Genomic DNA, 17603 nt, shown 5'->3' with positions numbered 1-17603 from the left:
CCTGAAGTTGGCCAGACTATTCTGTCTGATTTAATTATTTAAGTAAAAATGCGAATAACTTAATTTTGTTGTTTGCTTGTTTTTTACATAACTCTATGAGCTAATGGATATGGTAAAAATGACACTCAAAATGGCAGGCACACACATTTATATTTTATTTTTTATGTAAAAAAAATCAGAAAACCTTTGAAGGCCCACATCCTATATTTTGCCATTTTTATGCCGTTACCTCCAAACTGTATATATTTAATATTAGTTGCAACTATTTTCTAGTTAGTGTCTGTATAGTATGGCAGTAAACTAGCAGAGACTTGGGAGAGGTGATTCAAAAAACAAGAACCCTCCAACTTTCTTATTCACTTGTGTTTTAATATTCCCTCCCTGAGCCATCCTCAATGGTGCATTCAGGGAAGCTCTGAGGTTTGATCTGTCAAAAAAAACAAAGGTGACCTCTGTTGTCAGGTAAATCAAATCCAGAAGACAAACTGTGATCAAGCACTGACATCATAAAAGCATACCGTGAGTTTGGGCATTTGCTTGCATTGCTGTTCAACATCACAATATGAACACTCAAATGTCAGATTGTCCTCAAACTGTCCAAGAGGGTGAGTTTCAAAACAGTCCCTCCTCGAAAATGTGTTATTTTCAGATCATGACAGCACAACGGCCTACTTTACTTCACTGTGACGGATAACCTGCTGCATATACAACTGCTTTGGAGTCTCTGTAAGTTGATTTTGGTAACATACTGATGTGAAGTGAAGCCAGTGGATTCATGAAAGACAGCAGATCAATCCAAATACTTTGGAAAATTCAGTCATAATGTAAATTATATCAATTTGTACCTATTGAGCTAAAGCGTGCAAAACCACTGCATTTCTTAAAAAAGTTCTTTCACAGGCCACATAGGTTTTCACTGAAGCTCAGGCTGAGGAGGAGAACTGACATTTTTATGAAGACATCAGGTGGAAATATCAAACGCACCACTTGCGTCAGTTCAAAGGCAAGAACGTTAAGATAGACTGAGTCTGATTTACTAGCCAACAATCAAAATTATGAAGTATCGAATTATGAAACAAAACATTTAACAAATGATTTTCTATCTGAATGCTTTTCCTTTCCTTACACACAAGACACACAACATAATTATGCAGCTTCATAGTGACTAAAAGAGTGACAGATATAAAAAAAGACTATACTACAGTGCCTGGACTTTTAAGAGTATAAATGTATTTTTTGCTTGAAACTGACATCATTATTATTACAAAACTGCACATGAATAGATACATACATATTTTCCAGCAGCAATATCCTTCTTTCCAACATTTGGTGATTATTTAACCAAGATTTTCCAAAGGGAATTCGCAGTTATCTCACCTTACACTGACATTCACTGTCTTACAATGCACCCAGTCGTTGATGGAAGCCACCAAGACAAGCTAAATAACTCCTTCCATTAGCTTCACATTGACTTTGAACAATCATTGACTTTCTTAGCACTTCTTAAAAGACTGAACGTATTTTCATAAGACATAATGAATTAAGGGCTTTTTGTATAAACTGCGTAAATAAGTGTAAATATGATCTCATAACACTAAAAATGTATGAAATTTGGAAAGGCCCTCTTCTGTGTATTTTTGTTTCTCATATTCCTAACTGTTCCAAGGTTCCAGTTCTGTGTGGCCATCCAATCATTATTGCTCCTTTCTTATCACAGCTGCTCACACCAGTTTTTTTTTTCTTCTCTGTCAATTGTAAGAAATGTCAGACCATTACTTTCTTTCTTGCTCTCCCCCTGCGCTTCCCTGACCTCTCACCACTGTTGTCACTGCTGTACCTCTTTTTCTTTGTGTCCTCTTCTGGGTGAAAATCAGAGTCACTGTCGTTTTTTGGTCTTCCTCTAGATCTCCCTCTGCTCTTCTTCGCTGTCTGCTTCTCCTCTTCTTCTTCTGATACTTCCTCCTCTTCCGAGTCAAATGATATGCTGCTGTCCGACCGCTCGCCCTCACCCTCCTCATCGCTGGAACCAGTTGTCTTGGACTTCTGCACCTTTGATTTTGAAGTCTTAGTCTTTGAGCGCCTGTTTTTATTTTGCCCTGACAGAAGCAAGTCGCCCGCTCTATCTCTCTTAGGCCTTCCTCTGGGTCGGCCTGTGCTCCTCTTTCTACTTTTTGGCAAATCTATTCTCTCCTTCTGCACCTCCTCTTCTGTGTCTTGTTCTTCCTCTATATTGTCAAACTCTGAGTCTGTTCCTCTCTTACTCTCACTGTCCTCAGCATCACCAGTGTGGCTTGCTCTTTCATTGATCTTACCCTTCTTATGTTCACGCCCAGAATTGGATGCGTGGTAACGCTGGACATGACTCTTCAAGCTCACGTTGTGATTGAAGCATTTGTCACAGTGCTGACACTTATAAGGCCTTTCCCCTGTGTGCAGACGCATGTGAGATTTGAGATGGCTCGTCTGGTTGAAGCCACGCTGGCACACCGAACACTTGTACGGCTTCAGTCCCGTGTGAACAACGGAATGTCTCCGAAGATGATGTACATCCTTAAACTCAATCCCACACACTCCACATTTGAACTCCTTTGGCACTCTGTGGTTTGACAGGTGGATGCTGCGCGCTTTACTTGTGGCAAATGTCTCTGGACAGTCGGGGCATTTATAGGGATCTTTGCTATCCTGATGGATCTGCTCATGTTTAAGTTTGTCCACCCTTGTCTTGAAGGTAACGTGGCAGTATTTGCAGGGATGATCATACGTTTCATCATGGATTTTGCTATGAGTTTTTAGAGACGTCTCAGTGACGCATCTTTTGCCACAAATATTGCAGGAATAGGGCTTAATTTTGTGCTCACATGTGTGAGGCTTCAGAGTATTGAAAAAGCTTCCACACTCTGTGCAGAGCTCGTTAATCTTGAGGCCACCCGGGGAATCAAAATCGTCTTCCTCTTCGCCTTCATCTTCGGTTTCCTCCTCAGATTCCTTTCTGAGCTCCTCAGCCAGCAAAATCTCCTCCGTTGGATTCCACTCCCCGTCTGTACTCACCCCACCTTCATCACCGTCCTCTCCATCATCTGAGGGATCGCTGTCTTCATCACTGAGAGTAACGACCTCAGAGGAGACTGCACTGCAGGGGTTGTCATCTGTTGGCAATTCCTGTGAAAGATAAACAAGTTGAATTATGGTAATTGTTTTTCCAAACAAAAGCACAGTGTCAAACTTGTCTGAAAATCTCTTTTCTAAATGAACTGTTTATTTCATATGAGTAATCAAATACACCTACTTTTTGGGTCTCTGGAGTTACTTCTTCAGCTGTTGGGACACTGGCATTGACCTGGCTTTTCCACTGGTTTCTGTACTCACACTGAAGACACTGTTGGTTCAAGATGATCAGTACCCCACAGGTGACCTTCTCCATCCGAAGCTTGCAGCCACACGACGGGCATTTGCGGCGAAACAGCTGGAGCAGGCAGCTTTCATTCACAATGTGCTTTCCTTCCATCTGCAGAAGTGCAGCTCTAAAATACAATTAAAAATGAACTCTTGTGAGCTCCATGTTTAAAAAGCTAACCTGATTTTTCAATGTAAGAACAAATGTTGTGTAAAAGTGTAACTTACTTTTCCTTGTTCAAATCCGTATTCATAACTTTTTGTACATTTTGGCCATGTCCAATGGTGACAGCATCTGAAACACCAGGTGAACACGACACTTGAGGCAGCACCGGACTTGCTTGGAAACCCACAAAATAAAGTTCCGCATCCACATGTAAAGAAACTGTTTAACAAATTAAGTAACCACTTAATATCCTATTACAACACAGTATGAAACGTTTCTTACCTGTTAAAGTATGTTTCGACTTTTCAGAGTAGGCAGCTGGACTGTTGTAAGTGTCAAGGTCATCACACTGACAAGCGACTTCAGTGGTTTCCACAGGCTCCTGCACAAAAGCACCAAAAAAAAAAACACTTAACTGCACCATAAATGTCTCTGATTGATGTTTCCATCCACAGCACATTAAAGTACCATGAGTATATATGACAGCTGTGTGTGTGTGTGCAGTGACTGAACAATGAGCGTAGTGAACAACTGCACTGTGAATGGTCTCATTAATCTGTAAATGTGTGCAGTGGGATGACATGGTCTCACAGACCAGGCACGAGTGATATAGAACATGTTCATCATACTGTGTGTGACCTCAGCAGCACTACAGGGAGAAGTCAATTGGCCATTAAGCACCTGTCAGACCAAGCAGGAGGATCACGGAAGGACACACAAAATGTGGACATGCACTATGAGTCAGTTTATGACTATTAAAATATGTGAACAAGATTTACTTCATGCAGGCTTTATGTTGTATGAAAGGAAGTGAAGGGATGCTGATTATTTTAGTTATTTTCAATATTGATTAATCTGCCAATTATTTTCTGGAATAATCGTGTAATCCTGCTCCTACAAAGTGTCAGAATCACAATTTCCAAGAGCACAAGGTTTTGTCTGACCAACACTCCAAAACCCAACAATATTAGATTTGCTATAGTGTAGACAAAAGCAGCAAATTCTTATATTTGAGAAAATGGAGCCATAAAACTAAATGATTAATCGATTATCAAAACAGTTGGGGATCGACTAATTGTTGAAGCTCCAGTATTGATTTCATTGTGTTTATGTTATACATTACATTTACAAGATTAATTGTGAATACACAAATAGTTGTTATTATAGCCTATGACTCTCAACGTGCCTCAGATGTGTCTCAGTGGGGTGGGATAAAGATCTCAGAAACTCATGTATTTGACTACATTGAAACTTGTTAGTATGTCACTGTACAATGTGATAAACACCTTGACAATGAAAACCGGGACTCTGGCACTGACTTGTCTTTATGATTGATCACTTGATTAGATACTTATTCACTGAGATTAACAGCCACTGAAAACATCTTTTGTAAATAAACAGCGTGCTGCTCACAACTCCAACCATTCAGCTGGAAAAGTTGGATTTGTTTGACAGGTAGAGTGTGTGATCCTCTGATGTGTTGAGGAGGCAGGAAGGGGGATGAGGAGCAGATGGTACCACAGCTGTCACAGCAGACTCACCACAGATTGTGGGCTCTCCAGAGGTTCGTCTGGCTCTGACTTGATACACAGTGATGGGGCTGCACTGGGCTTTAGCTGGACCGTGCCAGTCGCAGCCAGGTCAAAACAGTCATCTGTGAAGTGTTCACTACAAATGGTGATATCAGTCCAGGACGATTCTTTAAGTCGTTGTCCATTGACTTCGAAGATAAACTGAACCCACTCCAGTCTACTCTCTGGGTCCTCCGGTAACTTGAACCGTTGCGCACTGCGACGCGACGAATCACATCCGACGACGGAGCACATCGCGGATTTAAGTTTTGTCCCTCCAGGTTTAAAGGTGGTTGGACAGTGTTGAAGTGTAACAGGGCGGGAGGCCAGACTGCAGGGTCGGCAGCAGCTGTAACAAGCTAGCAGCTAGCCATCTTTGCTGGTGGCTGTCGTGGTAACGGGATGGGCGGGGCTCTTTGGCCGGGTTCGCGTGGTTTGGTGTCAGGCGCATCCCGGCTTTTGATTAAATACATGGAATTTACACGAGATTGTTGTGTTTTGGTGTTATTACTTACACAGAAGATTCCTCATACCTTTTACACGGGTTGTCGAGGTACGCCATCTTTAAACAACGAAGACTCTGAAAGCTAAAGCACTTTTAACAGACAAACTCAAAACTCCTCAGGAAACATAAAGCCCAGTACAATGATTGTAAAAGCATTACGTCACTCATTGATATGTAATAAATCGTCTATTAACTTGATAATGTGAGACGCCAAACAAGTGTAGCGCTGTAATAAACTGGCTTTTGCCTTAACGCAGATGTACTGGTATTCACTGATACAGTATTGACATGCAGGTCGAAGAGGACACCAGCAGGTGGGTCTGTTGAGCTTTTACACCTTTACACACACTAAACGATAGGTTCAGTTTCTAAAGTCTGCCCTAAAAAAATAGGGAAGATCCCATATGAACATTTAAACAGGTTTCGTTTTTTGTCCACTAAAAGACTCCTCCCTAATGCTTTCAATGCACGTGACAGGGGACAATCCACAGTCCTCCTTCCATTAAAAAATGTATTAAAAAGTTAATCTGAAACTAATAGGAGGATCCTGCACCCTGGGTTGCTCAAATTAACTGAATAAGTAACAGTTGGTTTAAATAATTTTTTTGCACAGGAGGGAGATGGCCCCTATTACTTACACTGGAATCACAATGGGAAGGGATTTCTTAGTGGCTAGTGTGAACAGGAGGAATGACTACAGCAAGCAGAAACTGTTTCAGCACCTAATTGTTTACAACCAGCCTTGGAAAAAGGTGAACACATCTTTTAACATCCATCTCAATAAAGTGGATTTGAATGAAAATCAATCTAGCTTTCCTTTCACTCATATTGAGATGGAAATCTGAGATATCAAGAAACATGGACAAACAAAATCCAAACTAACTGTATAGCCTGGCTGTTGCCATTTATCTAGGATATGGTAATATTCAAAATTCACTTCAGTTTTCAAAAGTTTATTGTGGAAGTCGAACATCATATTGGACACCTTATGTTTCACATTATGGAATAAGGAATAAGTATTTGCGTACAAAAGGAATTAGTTGTGTGAATTCAAATTATCCACCTTTAAACTATTCAGAATAATGTAGAAACTGACAGTGGGGACCACGTCATTCCATTCAAAGCGCTGTATTGGCTGTAGTGTTACTGCAGTTAACTTGTTGTCTCTGAACTACAAAAACAGTTGTAACATTCAGCACCCGTTTCCCCAAAATTGTTAAAATACACACCAATCCTTCTGAAAATTGCACATATTGTACCTTCACAGAAGACAAAGATACTGAAGGGTACTGTAGGCGTACAGTACAAGTGAACTCTTGGCGCTAGGAGATGTGGCTCCTTCCAAAAATTAACACATTCATATACAGTGTGTGCCCGTATTATGGAAGTAAAAGAATAGAAAATATACAACACAAAAGAACAACGGCAGTTCAAATCTGCCTAGTTTAATCTACTTGTACCCAGTCTGATCAGTTGACGGGATACAAAAGTAAAGTAAAATGATGATATCTCTTAACAGTGCAAAAGCAAAGGAATTTTAAGAGACCCAAGCCCTACGGAACATGTTTAGTTTCTCATAATACTTAATGGTTCCAGTTTATCATGGTAAAAAGGTGTGTATGTCACTCAACTGTATTCCTCTTCACAAATGCCCAATGTCTCTCTAAGTGTCTTCAACTACTTTTCTTGGTCTTCCCCTGCGCTTCCTTGAGCTTTTGCCACTGTTCCGGCTGCTGTACCTCTTTCTCTTTGCGTGTTCAGCGTCAAAATCGATATCACTGTCAGAATTGTTTGGCTTTTTTCTTGATTTGCTTTTGTTGTTTGTTACTTTCTCAGTCTTCTCCTCTTCCTCTTCTTTTGAGTCAAAGGACATGTCGCTTTCGGACGGATCGTCCTCACTTTCTTCATCATTGCATTGTGTTCTCCTTAACCTCTGTTGCTTTGATTTTCTAGTCTTAGTGTTTGAACCCGGGTCTTGCATTTCTCCTGCCAGAACAAAGTTGCCTGCTGCATTTCTCTTAGGCCTTCCTATGGGCCTACCTGTGCTTCTCCTATTCCTTTTAGGTCTAGGCACCTCCTCTTCTGCATCCTCTTCTCCCTCTACATTGTCGAGTTCCGAGTCCGCACCTCTCTTGTTCCCATCCCCTTGAGCATCACCAGTGTCACTTACAGTTTTGTTTATTTTACCCTTCTTCTGTTCACACCCAGATGCGTGGTAACGCTGGACATGACTCTTCAAGCTCACATTGTGATTGAAGCGTTTGTCACAGTGCTGACACTTGAAAGGCCTCTCCCCTGTGTGCAGACGCATGTGAGATTTGAGGTGACCCGCCTGGTTGAAGCCACGCTGGCACACCGAACACTTGTACGGCTTCAGTCCTGTGTGGACAATTAAGTGTCTCCGAATAGAAAGTAAACGGTTGAATTCAATCCCACAGATGTGACATTTTAATTCCTGGGGGCCTCTGTGATCCTCCAGGTGGGTTCTGCGTTCCTTATTTGTGGCAAATGTCTCTGAGCAGTCAGGACATTTATAGGGCTTTCCTTGAGTTAGGTGGATCTGCTGGTGAGTGATTTTATCCACCTTTGTTTTGAATGTAATGTTGCAGTATTTGCAAGGATGCTCATAGTTTTCATTGTGGACTCTGCTGTGGGAATTTAGAGCAACCTCACTAACACATCTCTTGCCACAGATATTGCAGGAATAGGGCTTTACTTTGTGCTCACATGTGTGAGGCCACCGTTTACTGTAAAACCTCCCACACTCTGTGCAGAGCTGACTGTGTTTGGGGGCGAGTGGAGGATAAATGTCATTTTCATCTACTTCATCATCTTCATCGTCAGTTTCCTCATCAGATTCATTATGTAGCACTCCACTTGGCAACAAATCCCCTCTTGGCTTCCAATCGTCATCTGAATCCATGTCCCCCTGATCACTTGATTCCTCTGTTTCATTCATGGGATCACTCTCCTCAGACGCTGTCTGTGAGAAAAACAGTGGCAAGAATAGGTATGGGTAAAATTGAACCTTTTTAAGATCTGTAGAGCACAGTTGGTGTTTTGAATATCACAGCCAAACAAACAAGGAGGTGCAATGGGTGCAGACATTTAACTATTTATTCTATAACAACCAGCATGGAAAATAACTGCAAGTATATTTAGAATTCAAAAAAATGTTTTAAATGAATATACAGACAAAATATTGGAAATTGTAGATTTTGTATATCTTTCATTTTAAAGCTTTCTTGGATGCACGGTACCACAAAAAGTAAATGAGTCTCTAAAGCAGTGTGTTTGGATATGGTGCAGTATATCTGACTACTGATGTCCTACCTCCGGAGTTACTTCTGTGCCTCCTGTCGGGTCTTGATATACAGCTGGTGGGACAGTGGCATTGACCTGGCTTTTCCACTGGTTTCTGTACTCACACTGAAGGCACTGTTGGTTCAAGACGATGAGTATGCCATGGATAATTTTCTGCACCTTTACTTTAGAACCACACAAAGGGCACTTGGTGCTCAACAGCTGGAGCAAGCGTTTTTCATTCACAACATACTTCCCCTTCATCTGAAGAAGTGCAGCTCTGAAAACGAAATATAATTGAAATTATTTGAGATCCAGGTTTAAAAAGCTAACATGGTGTAATCAAAATATAAGTTTGAGTTAGTCTTACTTACTTTTCTCTGATCATATCAATATTCACAATCTTTTGCAGAATGTGACCATGATCAGACATGAAAACATCTGAAGTATCGCTCGGCACTGGACTTACTGGGACAGCTGAAAATTATATTTAACATTTATAACTCGCATGAAAATATTGAGCACATTCCCAATTCATTTTTCAACACATCACAATTTAAGGTTTCTTACCCACTGATGCCAGTCCTGATCCTTCAGAATAGGAAGATGGACTATCACATGCTTTAAGTTGTTCACAATGAGAATCAACTTGTGGGGTTCCCACAGGCTCCTAGACAAAGTAACATCAGCATGTCAGTCTACATGGGTGTTTCTGGTTGGATAAATTAGTGATATGGAAGTATGAAAATATCTATACACCTGAGATACCTGCGATTTTTTATTTCTCTCTTTAATACTGGAAAGGGGGGGGGGCAAAACTCTTGAAAAATAAATTAAACATAAATTGCCAATTAAATTATCATTCTGATATAACCCTGGTTTGTCAGTGTGTTATTACTTTAATAGATAATCTTATAAATATCTAACCATTCAACAAGTCTACTTGCAAAACTGAAAAACATTAAATCGACTTGACAATTATATAACTGCTGTGTCTCTGGCTTAATTACTAATAGTTGCGCCATTTGTCAGCAAATAACATCAAGTGAAAGCACATTTGAGTGTTACACTCTAGTGAGAATGAACTCCGATTTATTCAGAAAAACAAACAAACCATTAAGAAAATATACTGTCAACCGCACGAGTTTGTAGCAGGTCTGAAGGGATGCGAAGCGCGTCTTTCTGTGGACACAGTGCTGCAGGTTTCACCGGTAAAAGAAGACTCACCTCATATTTTGGGCTCTCCGGATCCGACTCAAGTTCGTCTGGCTCAGACTTGATACACAGTGATGGGACAACACCGTGCTTCAGCTGGGCCGTGCCAGTCGCGCCCAGGTTTCTAAAACAGTCACCTGTGAAGTGTTCACTACAAATGGTGATATCAGTCCAGCACGATTCTTTAAGTCGTTGTCCATTGACTTCGAAGAGAAACTGAACCCACTCCAGTCTCCTCTCTGGGTCCTCAGGTAACTTGAATCGTTGCGCACTGCGACGCGACGAATCACATCCGACGACGGAGCACATCCCTCCTGCACTTTAGGTGGTCAGACCGCGTTACTGTCGACGTTTACGGGGACTGGAGTATGTGTTCCCCTTCCTAGTATCAATAGTCAGGAGCCATTTCTGCTACGACGATGGCGGGTAGTGGTTGTCCACGGGGTTACATGGCGAGGTTCGCGTGGTTTGTTGTTGTTGGTGTTCTTCCTCTACTACTACTACTGCTGCTGCTGCTGCTGCTGCTGCTTCCTCTTCTTCGCGTTTTTAATTTTAGGTACATAGCGCAACCCACCGCACGGGAGTATGTAGAACAGGATCTATTTTGTATTACAATAATGAAATGAAAAAAGTGTATTCTGTTATATAGTCCGGTGTTAACCAAGAATTATATCCCTTCCAAGTCCTATTCTTCAGAACCTCTCAACCTTTCTTCGTTACACTGTATTCGACACAGGGAATTATTACATATTCAGCATTTTCAGTGATACTACAATGTTCACATACTTGTGAATTTACTTTCCCCAATAGAAACAGTATCTTATTTAAACCCCTTTTGATCAAACCTTAATCTAAATAAAACCACCTCCTCTCCTCTACTTCTTCTGTCTTTTAAGGATACTAGTCTATAGTATGTTCCGCCTTTTCTGTCTGAATTCCACTTTTTCTGCCAAAGTTCTGATGTTTTTTTTGATTAGTGCTTTACCATCCTCTTTTCCACATGGAACATCCATTATATGCATCATATTTATATTTATATGGCTCTATCCCACATGTGCAGGTACCCTGCAAAATACCCTGAAAAATAAATATCTGTCATGCTGATATACTCCTCTTTTGTTAGTGTGTCACTACGTTAATGGATAAAATAATAAATACCTAATAACTTAACACAGCTACTTCCCTGTGTCTATCTAACAACAATATATCACAGTGCAGAAGTTTTAGGCACTAAAAGCAAAGTGAGGATGCTTAGAACTTGACATGCAACATAAAAACTGTGGATCCAGGGTAGAGAGGCACTGTGGCTGGAAATTTATGTTACTCTTAACATAACTTATTTGGACAAGTGTGTGAACACCACAAACTAAATTCAATTCGCATCTGTCGTATTGGACAGAAATCTCAGAGACAGATACCTTGAAGCGTGAGTAAATTAAACGAAAAGCATATGGCAAAAATGCCACGCATACCCCAACACAGAAAATGCACCAACCACCCCTTTTAAGCTTTGGGCTATATAATTACCAATTAAGTAATGTATTATATTATTCTAACAGCTGCATGGCTTTGTGGCTATTTATGTAACTGCTTGTAACTACAAAAGTAGCTGAAACATTTTACAGCCTTGCTGCCACAAAAAAAATGTTAAAACCCACACCCAACCCTTCTGAAGATAAATTGCTCACACACTTATCGTCCCAAAAGACGACCTTTTAGATGTACAGAGGAACTACATTTACCTCTCCAGCTAGCAGCACGTGACCATCTTTCAGTCAGTTTACGCATCAGCCAACCGGTATTATGAAGGATAAAGCACTGGGAATTCACAGCAGAAAGGAACACAGGCACTTCACATCAGTCCTGTTTACTTTTATCCAGTCTGATCCCATGGTGCACACAAAAGTGAACAAGATTCAAAAGCATTTTGAAATCAAAGCATCAGCTTCTGATCTTTACTAAACAGTAAAAGGCAATGACATTTAATGAAGACCCTGGCCTAAGTGAACATGTTCTATCTGTCATGGTATGTCATTTTCTAGGAAGTCTAGTTGAACGCACACTCTAGAAACCCAATTAATTACTAGACTGTTCATTTTAAGAATCTTCACACCACTAGATTTTTTCTTGGTCTCCGCCTGCGCTTCCCTGAGCTCTTACCACTGTTCTGGCTGCTGTGCCTCTTTTTCTTTGAGTCTTTTGGGTTAAAATCCGAGTCACTGTCAGAATGTTTTGGTCTTCCCCTTGATTTTGCTGTGTTCTTTAGCACATTTTTGCTTTCCTCCCCTTCCTCCTCCGTTGAATCAAAGATGGTCATGTCACTGTCGGTCGGCTCATCCTCACTTTCTTCTTCACTGTATTGTGCTCTCTTTAACTTCTTCGCCTGCAGTTTACGAGTCTTAGTGTTTGAATCCGGACCTTCCAGTTGAATTGCCAGAACCAGGTTGTCTGCTGCATAGCTCTTAGGCCTTCCAATGGGTCTGCCTGTGCTTCTCCTATTCTTTTTAGTTCTATATTTTCTCTCCTTCTCCTCCTCTTCTGCATCCTGTTCTTCCTCTACATTGTCAAGCTCTGAGTCAACACTTTGTTTGTTCCCATCACCCTGAGCATCACCAGTGTCACTTGCCCTTTCATTTATCTTTTCTCTCTTCTGTTCACACCCAGATGCGTGGTAACGCTGGACATGACTCTTCAAGCTCACATTGTGATTGAAGCGTTTGTCACAGTGCTGACACTTGAAAGGCCTCTCCCCTGTGTGCAGACGCATGTGAGATTTGAGGTGACCCGCCTGGTTGAAGCCACGCTGGCACACCGAACACTTGTACGGCTTCACACCTGTGTGCACAGCTAAGTGTCTCTGAAGAGAAAGTGGCCAGAGGAATTCAATCCCACAGATGTGACATTTTAACTGCTTGGGGCCTCTGTGATCCTCCAGGTGGGTTCTGCGTTCCTTATTTGTGGCAAATGTCTCTGAGCAGTCAGGACATTTATAGGGCTTTCCTTGAGTTAGGTGGATCTGCTCATGAGTGATTTTATCCACCTTTGTTTTGAATGTAATGTTGCAGTATTTGCAAGGATGTTCATAGTTTTCATTGTGGACTCTGCTGTGGGAATTTAGAGCAACCTCACTAACACATCTCTTGCCACAGATATTGCAGGAATAGGGCTTTACTTTGTGCTCACATGTGTGTGGCCACCGTTTACTGTAAAACCTCCCACACTCTGTGCAGAGCTGACTGTGTTTGGGGGCAAGTGGAGGATAAATGTCATTTTCCTCTACTTCGTCATCTTCTGTTTCCTCATCAGATTCATTATGAAGCACTTTAGACGGCAACAAATCCCTCACTGGCTTCCAATCATCATCTGAATCCATGTCCCCCTGATCACTTGATTCCTCTGTTTCATTCATGGGATCACTCTCCTCATCAATAACAGCGACAATCTCAGGGACACCCGAGTCATCTGTTGCCGCTGCCTGTGATACAATGACACAGAATGGGTATGGGGGAAAAAAATATAACAGTTTATAAAATCCAAAAAAATCCAACTGAATGAAAAAAAAAGCTTGGATGCACAGTGCTATCAACAAGTAAATCAACCTCTAAAGCAGTGTGTTTGGATATGGTGCAGTATATCTGACTACTGATGTCCTACCTCTGGAGTTACTTCCGTGCCTCCTGTCTGGTGTTGATCTTCAGCTGATGGGACACTGGCATTGACCTGGCTTTTCCACTGGTTTCTGTACTCACACTGAAGGCACTGTTGGTTCAAGACGATGAGTATGCCATGGATAATTTTCTTCACCTTTACTTTAGAACCACACAAAGGGCACTTGGTGCTCAACAGCTGGAGCAGGCCTTTTTCATTTACAACATACTTCCCCTTCGTCTGAGGAAGTGCAGCTCTGAAAAGTCATTTATTTTTAATTAAATCACCAAATTGATGTAAATAGTAGGCAAAGAAAGCAAAAATGTTAAGCACAAATGAAAGAAAACTTACTTTTCTCTGATCATATCAATATTCACATTTTTTGGTTGCATCTGAAGAAAGGTATCTGTAATATCAGTTGAACATGAAACACCTCTAGGGACAGGGCCTGCTTGAGCAGCTGCAAATTAAATACAAAGAACATATCAGAAAATGATTCACTGTATTTCATCTGAAATAACACATATTTTTTTAACCAGTTGAAGCCAGTCCTGATTCAGAAAAGAAAGTTGGATTATCACCTGTTTTAAGCTGATAACACTGAGAAGCAACTTCTTGGGTTTCTACAAGCTCCTACACAAAGTAACAAAAGTACAAGGTCACAGGTGAACAACAGTAAAACAGTTACAGTACCATTTATTTTCATAGAAATATATGGAAGCTTTATGTGAGCACCGACCGCACAGTGTGCATACTTCCCAACTGATTGGTTAATGGCCCCATTAATGTGTAAATTTGCTTATGAAAAAATGTAGCCCTGTTCCTCTTTCATATTGAGCATATGTTCTATTAATAGGTTTGTAACATGCTTATTAGTGTGATTCAGGGCTTCCTGTTGTACGTTTGATACCAACTGTAACACTTAACGTTATTACTAATGTGTCTGAAGTGTTTAGGTAATAAGAATATAAAGACTTACAGTATGGAAACACTCACAATAAACACGGCTAATACTTGCACATTTCTCTTATTTATTTTCGAATTTTAGAGGAAAAATTAAGAACTTCTTTTGACCCGCACCTAACACCTAACTACTTACATATAGATATGGGAGAAAGCTAAATTATTGTACGTTTACCAAACGTAGCAATCTTAATACTCATGTTTTAATTTCATGTATGTCTGTATTTAATTAACAACTAACTACAGCTGAAAAAAATAAAAACAGTTTTGACTCAAACTGAATGAACTCTGTCCTGTATGTAGTATGTGTCAGTGCTATGTAGTACTATGCTGTGATATGTTGTATAAGTGTGAAGGGAAAACTATTGTATCCGTTTCAGAGTTGGAGCCATCACAGCAGACTCACCACACATTTTGGGCTCCCAACATTTAGCTCAGGCTCGTCTGACTCCGGCTGGAGACACAGTGATGGGACAGCACTAGGTGTTAGCTGGACCGAGCCAGTGGGAGCCAGATACACAAAACAGTCATCTTTAAAATGTTCACTACAAATAGTGATATCAGTCCAGGACGATTCTTTGAAACGCTGCTTATTGGCTGTGGCGAGAAACTGAACCCACTCCAGTCTCTTCTCTGGATCCTCCGGTAACTTGAACCGTTGCGCACTGCGACGCGACGACTCACATCCGACAACGGAGCACATCCCGGATTTAAGTTTTGTCCCTCCAGCTCTTTAAGTGGTCGGACCGCGTTATAAATGTTTATTAAGATCGGAATATGGACGGGACCAGCTGCTTTCCAACCTCAGCCACAGCACCAGGCTATTTCAGCCCGTCGTTGTTGCTACGGCAGCCGTGGCGGTCGAATGGGCGTGGCTGTGTGGACGAGTTCGCGCGTTTTGTTACAAGGCCTACACCGGTTGGTGTATGTTACTCGGTTATTCTCAATCTATCTATCATTAAGACAGATATAAACAAAATAAATAAATAAATGTAATTTTAAAAAAGTTATTGTACATTAAATCTCGAACTCCTGTTTAACAGACTCGTTATAATTTTAGAATTAGTAATTAGGCATACTGTAGATGGGTTAGATTTTTTTTTTTTTTAATACACAATTGACAATATGAAATGTACTTAATAAGACTAATAGGTTGGTTGTTGTTTCCATAATGGTGTCGTTAGCTCACGAAATAATTTTGTTTGTTTGATTGGTAAAATATTCCTCAAATTTTCTCCAGAATATCAATGTAAATTTGCTTTCATAAAATACATTTTCTTATTGTGTCCTCCACCTTTGAACAAAACCACATTTGTTGCTGACATCTACAAATCCTTAGATGTAAGAGGTTTTTTTGTTTGTTTGTTTTTTTGTTTTTTGTCATTGAATATTAGAAAAATGAGAATTCCACACAAAATTTCCACATGGAGGGATTTGTATTTTACTTATTAGTAACCTACACTCGTGGCTTTTAATGTCTTTTCCATTTACAGAAAACGACTCATAATGTGAAATCTGTGGCAGCTGCTGACCAGAAAATTTAAATGAAAACACTTTAGTCCCATTTAAGATTCAACTAATGGCCAAGTGTTCATGTGTAGCGCTGTGCACGTCTAGGAAGTTTCCAGCAGGTGTCCCCATTGAACTTCAAAAGTTTAGTGTACAGTTTTTCAGGGTACTTTTCAGATAGGTTGTTCAAAGCATCTTGGAGAACCTGCCCAAGTTCTTCTGTCAGGGGGGTCATGGTCATCCATGTGGTTTTAAACATATGGCCCCTGAATAAAAAGGAATGCTGCTCACAACTGCCGTCTCTGCAGCAGGTTACACAGTGGTGACACGTTATAGAAGTTAAACTTCTGTGTCACCCCAAAACATGCAAGGTTTTTATGACAAGAGGAAGAAATGATAGGACTTTGTGGATTTACGTTTGTGCTGGGTGTTTTGTTTGCCTAGTATATGACAAGTTATTCCATATGTCCATTAATCTGTGCTGCATGTATCTCCCCCGAGGAGGCCTGTCAATCAATCTCTCATCACACTGCCACAGAATTCATTTGTATCCTTCTGTTTGTTTTTATATGTGTATACGTGCTTGGGATATGTGTACAATTGCTACTATTTATTATCAGATTTATTTCCTTATTGAGTTTATTTGGCCTCATAAATAGAATAAGACCATATTAATTACCATACCAATGTGAAGTGGGGACAGATCTACATGCCAGAAACCGCCACTTTACTACTTTGATATCATCACTCACCATCATGTATATTTGCTGAACGTGCTGAAACATCAATGACTAAAACCTATTAGGAATGTGCTGTTAAACTATAAACATCAGGATGAGGCCAAAAGAACCCCAGCAGTGCACACAAACACACACTGTGAGAACTGTGTGTTTACACAACAACAGACCCATTCCTTTCATGGTGACTGCAGTTCAGTATGAAGTTCCCATGTGACTGAGCCGGAGAAAGGAGGGAAAACTGATCCAGAAAGTGTAGAAAATGTTGTTTTCTTGGATGTTTGAGCACAAAGGAATTCGACCTCTGACTCCTGCTTACATTCTCTCCTCCTTCATCATATAAATTCTGGGAAAAGAGAGAGAGAGAGAGAGAGGAGAGAGAGAGAGAGAGAGAGAGAGATGCAGTCAAAACTTGTCAGCTGCCTTTCACATTCACAGAGGAATGTTGGCGAGTCTTCACAATGTTGTCAGTCAGCTCACCAGATAAGAGCTTTAAGTTCATAAATAAGATTGATGGCATCGCATGCCACCGGATCCTGCTCTGTGTTTTCCCATACAAGCCTCTCTGTCAAAAAGCATCCGTACTATCTCAC

The 17603-nt window shown here is 40.7% G+C and overlaps 3 protein-coding genes across 3 annotated transcripts; all 3 read right to left on the bottom strand.

Moving 5' to 3' along the window:
• Positions 1–1210: 1210 nt before the first annotated feature.
• Positions 1211–5801, bottom strand: LOC130179520 (zinc finger protein 236-like). Its single transcript, XM_056392552.1, has 5 exons — positions 5101–5801; positions 3842–3941; positions 3622–3688; positions 3287–3521; positions 1211–3159 (listed from the first exon to the last, which is right to left on the bottom strand). The coding sequence occupies exons 1-5, from the start codon at positions 5383–5385 to the stop codon at positions 1765–1767; spliced, it is 2082 nt and encodes a 693-aa protein (XP_056248527.1). The 5' UTR covers positions 5386–5801; the 3' UTR covers positions 1211–1764.
• Positions 5802–6572: 771 nt separating this feature from the next.
• On the bottom strand, positions 6573–11378 carry LOC130179282 (uncharacterized). The gene is made up of 5 exons (XM_056392176.1): positions 10166–11378; positions 9509–9608; positions 9313–9415; positions 8969–9218; positions 6573–8618 (listed from the first exon to the last, which is right to left on the bottom strand). Exons 1-5 carry the CDS (start codon positions 10460–10462, stop codon positions 7299–7301), a joined length of 2070 nt encoding a protein of 689 aa, XP_056248151.1. The 5' UTR covers positions 10463–11378; the 3' UTR covers positions 6573–7298.
• A 626-nt stretch (positions 11379–12004) lies between these two features.
• LOC130179281 (transcriptional repressor CTCF-like) lies at positions 12005–15615 on the bottom strand. The gene is made up of 5 exons (XM_056392175.1): positions 15171–15615; positions 14383–14434; positions 14153–14261; positions 13808–14057; positions 12005–13628 (listed from the first exon to the last, which is right to left on the bottom strand). The coding sequence occupies exons 1-5, from the start codon at positions 15465–15467 to the stop codon at positions 12261–12263; spliced, it is 2076 nt and encodes a 691-aa protein (XP_056248150.1). The 5' UTR covers positions 15468–15615; the 3' UTR covers positions 12005–12260.
• Positions 15616–17603: the final 1988 nt, after the last annotated feature.

Source organism: Seriola aureovittata, chromosome 12 (assembly GCF_021018895.1).
Source record: "Seriola aureovittata isolate HTS-2021-v1 ecotype China chromosome 12, ASM2101889v1, whole genome shotgun sequence".
Classification (NCBI taxonomy): Eukaryota; Metazoa; Chordata; class Actinopteri; order Carangiformes; family Carangidae; genus Seriola; species Seriola aureovittata.
The sequence above is the reverse complement of the archived record's forward strand: the minus strand, read 5'-3'. Positions and strand labels throughout refer to the sequence as shown.